This window comes from Montipora capricornis, chromosome 7 (assembly GCF_036669925.1).
Source record: "Montipora capricornis isolate CH-2021 chromosome 7, ASM3666992v2, whole genome shotgun sequence".
NCBI lineage: Eukaryota > Metazoa > Cnidaria > Anthozoa > Scleractinia > Acroporidae > Montipora > Montipora capricornis.
In genome coordinates, this window is record NC_090889.1 from 32433534 (window position 1) to 32441033 (window position 7500).

At 38.5% G+C, this 7500-nt stretch overlaps 2 protein-coding genes across 2 annotated transcripts in view; one reads left to right on the forward strand and one right to left on the reverse strand.

Moving 5' to 3' along the window:
- LOC138056966 (uncharacterized skeletal organic matrix protein 5-like) overlaps positions 1 to 7500 on the reverse strand; it is a 39046-nt gene that overhangs the window by 17517 nt on the left and 14029 nt on the right. The gene's annotated exons all lie outside the window — the stretch shown is intronic.
- LOC138056963 (carboxypeptidase A2-like) overlaps positions 5791 to 7500 on the forward strand; it is a 23140-nt gene continuing 21430 nt past the window's right edge. The window contains exons 1-2 of the mRNA XM_068902960.1: positions 5791 to 5923; positions 6012 to 6233. Coding sequence (XP_068759061.1) covers positions 6175 to 6233 — 59 coding nt within the window. The 5' untranslated portion in view covers positions 5791 to 5923; positions 6012 to 6174. The remainder of the gene's footprint in view (positions 5924 to 6011; positions 6234 to 7500) is intronic.

Genomic DNA, 7500 nt, shown 5'->3' on the forward strand with positions numbered 1-7500 from the left:
GCAAACTTAGATGCAAAAAATTATATCTGACTGCTAGCTAAGGCGTTATTTCTGTAGACTTGTGTCTTGAGCGGGGTCCTTTAGTGGCCTATACTAGGGAAAGGGAGACTTTTCATTAACATATCAATAAAGGATAAGGTACGTAAGAAATTAGCTCGTTCTCACTTTACTGGGTGGTTCAATGTTTGTATCGATGTTGCGAGTTTATTAGAATAGACCATATTCGTATTCTCGGTATTGGACTGGAACTAGCTTGCGATGGAGGCTAATGCGGGGGAATCTTTTCAAATGCAAATACTTTCTAATATATTCCCCCGCATTAGCCTCCATTGCAAGCTAGTTCCAGTCCAATACCGAGAATACGAATATTGTCTATTATTAAATTCTCAACCTCGGATAATGCATTTCGCGGGCTCTGATTGGTTCACTCAATCTCGGTTATCAGCTCATATACCTTGGTTTGACCTTATATGGGAAATGATTGCGTTAAGCGTTGCTAAACTAAAAATGTTTTCGTCGGAATGCCAAATTTCTCTTTGAATAAAGCCAAAAAGGAGAAAAAAAACTTTTTTTGTGGAAAGTTTGGATCAATTCCGACGTTTAGAAGTACGCGAAAAGGCAAGAAATGTTTTTGTGATGAGCCTGCGTCTGTCTGACAACAAGGTATTACACAACATCGCATCAGTTCTCATCAAGTTTTTTTCGATTTCGCTCGGATTTGCTCGCTTTTTCCGCTCGTATTTCGTACTTCCAAATTTTTGGAGTTGAAGGAATTTAATAAAACAATTATTCCATTCGCGCTTGTTGGATGTGAGACTGGTTATAGCCAACTCGGCGCTACGCGCCTCGTTGGCTATTTACCATCTCATATCCAACGCGCGCTCATGGAATAATTGTTAATTAATCGCCAATGATCTGTTTTACGGGGCGGGAGTCACGCGGACAACCCAAACGTCCCCGCATGTAATAGGTAAAACTTAATGATTATTAGTATGATTATTAATCTCAAAAAGTTGCTTGCAGTAATTAAATTGCATTTGTGAACTCATTTTATATGTAAGCAATAAATAAGTTTGTACGTAAAAGTGACTGATTAACGAATTTACTCTAAAATGTCGCGAAATGAACCCGGACTAAGACTACAATTATAGATTAGCAGCGTATGTCACTCAGAATTAAAAAGAAAAGCGGAGAAAAAACCTTAGAAAAATTTTGTTTCAAAAATTAGAAAAAGTTGACCGAACGATGTCGCACTAGGTTCAATGGCTTAAGAGCAAATGCACTTAACCTCTACACTACCGAAACATCGACTTCAATTTGGCAATTTTAAAGCTAATCCTAATCAGGCTCAGGGGTTGCCTTTTCCTTCGCTGTTGACCGGAGTGCTTCGAAGAAGAACGCAAATCTATAATTTCTTCGGAACAGAGAGATCGTGAAGCCTGGGGCGAGTTAAAAAATCCGCGGGAGAATGATCCGAACAAAATGGCGGAGAGAAGGAAAGAAAATACAAATAGAACTTACTTATTATCAATCTTTTTTCGAAGCATTCCGGTCCACGGCAAAGAAAGGGCCAATGTGTGATTAATAGACTTTGCGCCCGAACCTAAGCCTTAGTCTGTTAAATTTGCGGAGTGTAGCGGTTGAGATTTTGCCAACACGAGTGGCACGAATTTTCTATCCACACGACCGGTTAGTCAAATCTTTCGTTTTTATTTATTTTCATTTCTATGTTGTTTCAAGGTGGTCAACTGTTTTACAAAATGACAGTCATGGTACGGAGTTTAAGACGTAGGCGAACTGACATATTGGACGTAGGCGAATCGACTCTAGACGTAGGCGAACAGACAGTAGGCGAAACGACCGTAATTCGATTTTGGGAGACATGGAGATGACTAATACTTGTGTGAAAAGTGTTCTATTGTGTTTTCACCTACCTTTATTGGCAAATTGATTAAATAAATACGTTTTTGTGTAATTACAAAGGTAAAATCTATCGCTTAACCTCTTTCAGGCTTGCGTAAGATCGATTGTGAAATCTAGCTATATCAAGTAATGCATGGTCTCAAAATAGTACACGATTAGGAGTACGTTTGAGGCAATTGACTTAATGAAGCCTTTTCAGTGGTCATTACGCGTCCTGAATACGTTTGCAGAGCTATAAGTCGTGATACGTTAAAGCCTTTTCAGAGGTCATTACGCGTGCTGAATACGTTTGCAGAGCTATAAGTTGTGATACGTTAAAGACTTTCATATACCGGACTAAATAATACATCAAAGTAATCCCTTCTTTGTCACCACAGAAGACGAAAAATCAGTGTCCATTACAGGTTTAAAAGTGACCTGTTTTTTGTTTAGTAGAAAATGTACAAATAGACCTCTTTGAGCAGCGTTGCACAACTTAAGTTGTCCACAGTTTTTATTTCACATGTTCCTCCACTGAATTCGACAGGACCGAAACGTAACGGCTCCAAAACCCATGAAATGTTCAACAAATTTGCTTGACAACTTTCGGATTTCCCCGTGTTTTCTTTTGCTGGTTTCATCCCCCCACACCGTAATAATCGGTAACCAAATTCCGCAATTTCCATCCTCCCGCACAACAATTTCTCTCCTTAGAGGGAGTAAAATTACAGCAGCCATGTTGTTGTTCTAACGCGTTAAAACTAAAAAGAAAACAATCTCAATACACCGTCGAAAATGCGTTTTTCTTTGTCCAACATCACTGCTTTCGTCGTACATTTCTTTCCAGGGACTTGTAGTGTTTACCCCGTGGCGATCTCAGAACCCTTTACGCATAACGTAGTCTCCGATTACTGGCAAATCATTCATTGTGTTTGCTCATGAAGCCAATTCGTTTTTTTTCTTGGACACTTTTTTCCCGTTCTCGTTCTCATTCTTGTGTACCGATACACATGACGTGAAGTATGGTAAACAGAGCCAAGAGCCCATGAACAAGAGCCTACAACTCCGATACCAACTCCACGTAACCCCATTTCCGATCGACAGGTCAAGCTATTTTCAGACGAGTTCTTAAACAAGATTCTCAATCCCACGGGTAATAATTTCTCATGCAAGACTTGTGATTGGCTGGAAAGGTCTGCTTTCGCGGGAAAATCAAAACTACAAATACAGTGGCGTTTTACGCTCCTATTCGTGGCTCCTGACTAAGCTTAGCAACTGCCCCACGTCCACCTGGCAAACAGTTCTCAAAACGGGCTAGGATGCAGCAAAAGAAAATGAAGGAGGGAGGAAGAGTGGGGACGACTGAACCGACGATATGTCGTACGATACGTCATACGAATTTATCTGGCAGTTGTCTAATGGCTTTCGGAGTCGTATTCTTCATCCAGCAAGCCCTTAGATTCACTAGATATTGTAGGATCTAAATCCAACTCCAGGATTTGGGGCAAAATAAACCAATCTCCTTGCTTCTGAAACTCCTAAACAATGGAGCTGTATCTCACATCGGTCCGATGAAACACGATCGAAACGTTCATTTTCTCAGCTAGTACCATGGTCATAGAGTTCTTTGTTGGGTAGTTATGAAAATTTTGGTGTCATATCAAGATCACACCTCTTAAGCTGATAATACACTTCATTCTCAAAACCTGTCTGACTGAACTTCCATTGAAATTGTGAAGAAAATTTACGTATTGATCACTCATAAAAGCCAAGGGGTTAGATACCTGTTCAAATTGAGAGTTGTCATAGTTTGTGCACTTTTAAAATCTTACTGAAGCAAGCCAACCTCACATTTACTGATTTTTACACGACCGGAGAGAAATCTTCCCACGACTCAATTACCTGTTTTAATATAAAACAGCATAGTTTCCCAAAAACACAAACTTGAGTGGGTAACATAGAGGGCAGCTAAGATCAGTTAATGTAAATATAAACATAGCTCAAGCAAATGCATCGATGTATGCCTAAAGACAGTTGTCATGATAGACAAAATATTCTTTCGTATATGGCGACAACATAGTTGATCTATTTATCGTGTCGAGCCCAGCGTGTGCTTTCCAATATCCTCCTAAGATATGAGCAAGTCCATTTTCCATTAAATTTGATAAAAAAGCTATGTCGGTAACCGTGCTTAAATAGTGTGGGTGGTTTACTTCTGAAACGCTAATATCCAGTGGCAATGTCAAATATTCGATATTCCTTCACAATCAAAATGATCCTCCAGTCACATGATAAACTTGTCTCTTATACACGTGCCACCCACAATTAAGGAATGGATTTTTCTTCGGTGTTTGAATTGAGGAACATACACAAAACTCAACGAAGATGCACGATTTCCTACCATTCATGATTTACCTTAGTTTTTACAGTTTATTCTTTTAAACGTTTTTTTTTTGTTTTCATTTAGTGGAAAAACTAGTGCATTATTTGAATAATGCAACTAGGCAATGCAGTTCCTCCTTTTTGCCATTGTTTGTTCTATTTTTTTAGCATGCTGTGAATAGTTCCTTTCCGCCTTGGTGAAAGTGAATATTAAAAAAACGCCAAACATGAAACTGCGCATTACAATACGTATGATTCAGCTAATGTTAATGTCCTTGTTGCTTCAACATGCATTCAATAAAGTTGAACGGACGTTGGTCAGATTTTGGAAGCAAAAACAAACGTTGTGCAAAAATCGTTCAAAAGGTTTCAACATCGATCGCGCCAGCACTTTGATTGCGAGGAACTAAGAACAAGAAACCAGACTCTCCCGTCCAGTTACGGCCAGCTGCGAACACGCGCGTGTTCAACAAATGTTGAACGAACTGTTTCGACGGTTTCAACTCCAGCCACCGTTTTCTATAACAAAAGAAATGTTGAATCCATGTTGAATGAAAGTTCAAATCGGTTTAAATTTCATTCAACAAGGTTTCTAAATTTTCTACCCTTTCAACTACATTGAACGACCTGTTCAAACGCTCCCAACATCTGCTTCAACAAAATGTTGACAACATTTAAATAGGCCTTAGTCGGGTGTTTGAACCGAAGTCGAAATCCACACATACCTCAATTCACTGAAAATTTACCAATCAAATATAAATTATAGATAGAAAAGTTTAATTAAAACGGATCTTGGCAAATACCCCATTACATCGATATAAGCCCCTTAACAATATCGAAAAAAGTTTAATATCATTCTCCTTTCCTTGAAAACGAAGAGTAAAAAAGCTTTCCCTAAGTCTACCCCTTTTTTCATTTCAATTCTCGCTCAGACCTTATGATGAAACTACTAGTGTTGTTCACAAAGAATTCTGCTGAGGAACTTTTATAGACCATTTTCTTCCAGATAAAAATATTAACATTTGCCTTGTTTCGTCAGGTGCGAAAGCAGAGTCGATTTTTCTTTTCATAACGATGTTTTAAATAACATGTTGAATCAACTGAAAGATGCGGGCCATTCGCACAACATTAAACCCTTGTCAAAGCATCCTTACAATCATCAATATACATGTTCCATTGTATTTCATTAGGACGATCACAACTGACAAAATCCATTTTCCGTCTATATTGGTTTCGACCACTTCCCTAATTTAAAAAAAATTCAAGTCTTCCATCATTTCTAAGAAATTTGCCCTTACATTCCTACTTTTTTTTTATCATTTCTTCTAGTGAAAAGTAGAAAACAAAGAAAATGTGATTGCAATTTTTTTGTAAGCAATTAACGTTAGCGACATGCTAAAACGATATGTTCAAATTACGTGTGGCCGATCTTTCCAAATCTTTAATTAACTCGTATGAATGATTGAAGGAAGTTATATATCTTTATTTATGAAACTGCGCCTGTACGTAAACAAGCATCTGCCTGCCCACTAGTCCCTTCTGAATAGGTGTTTTCGCAAGGTTCCAAAAATTATTCAAAACGAGGAATATAATAAAGGATGCCGCTGTTTTTTGTGAAGACAATCAAGTTTACTAAACGGTGTGTAACCATCTGTCGTGGCTGGATCTTTGTTGTGAAACAATTTTAAAGGCAAATGTTCAGTTTACTTTCTTTGTTTAACCAGTAGGAAAGAAAGTTTTTTTTTCCTCGCAACAAAAAACCTGGCAAACTGTTACGATGAAGTCAACAAAGGCCACAGAGCATCATGAAAGTGATTCGCTATCTTCATGGTTATAAATCTTGGATCAAACGCACGGTTCTACCATTTTTAACGCGGCAGGGCGTTTGCGATGAAGCCTTCAATTTTTTACCTGGTGTTTTTTACATTGTCTTCAGTGGTTTTTGCCGGGTAGGTGAGAGGATATAAAAGACAAATATTTAAATAAATTAGCCTTATTTCTTAAATTTCAATCCTAATCCGAAAAAGCCACCATATTCACACTTTGTTAGATGCGCGCGGTTTCGATTACGTTAGGGTCGGAGTCTCAGCTTAAGGTGGAAACGTTTTGACGGGAAGGCTCAATTGATGCCAAGGGATCACCAAACGACCCGTCAAATTTGTTAGGAATGGTCATAAATATCCAAACACATATATCACGACTTGTTATCTCGGGATTAGATAGTATTCAAGTTAAATGGTTCAATATAAGACATCAGTCTGTTTTATTAAAGCATCGGTGTAAAGCACATTTTGAATAACAGAACTCCGAAAGTTCAAGATTAGTCAGAATAAATAATTTTAAGAATGCAAGCAAATAATAGACCATGATAGATGAGGTTATCACTTTGAGATAATTTCGAATGAGGTGTTTGCCAGAAGCGTTCATTCATCGAGGCGCAAGGCTTTCTCACAAACTACAAAGTCAATATAGTGATCTTGTTGAGTGGGGCGACAGTTTTGGTGATCTTCCGAAAACAACCGCGCCAACAATTTTCTGTTGAGAGCTGAAGTGTGTTTCCCCAGGAAAGGCCTGTGTCATGACCGTTTTACGCCGGTTGGCAACCGCTTTCTAGCCGAAATTGAGTGACATTCATTCCCTCTTAACATCACTAACGTGTTCTGTTCATAAAAGAGAGAGATTGAAGCTGAAGTGAACAGGAAATAACGCTCCACTCAAAATACCTTTTTGGCCATTTTTTTTTTTCAGCTTGAGTTGTGGAAAACTAAAACTAAATTCCAAGTCAATTTATTCAAGTTTCAACCATTTTCAACCTGGCTATACGCATTAACGGGAGATGGTAAACATGGCGGTTAAGTCTTAAACGAACTTTAGTTGGGCGTTATTGTATTGTTGGAATCCATTAATTCTTCAGCGAGAGCAAAATAGCGTGAGAAAGCTCCTTTTCTCGTGTCTTGAAGGCCAGATGTGCCGATATGAATCAGTTCCGCAACTTTGGTTGATTTCACATTCTAAACGGTGCGAAATATCGGCTGTTCCAACCAAGAGATATTGATAGCTTTTTTTTCAGTTAATAAAATTAGCAAACCAAGTGCACACGCTGCGGAGAGCAAAACATGATCTCGACGCAACATGCTCTTACCTGAAAAGACCACACTCATCATTCCTAATTAGAAGGTACATTCTCGTTCACACAAAATAAGTTTAGACGGTCGA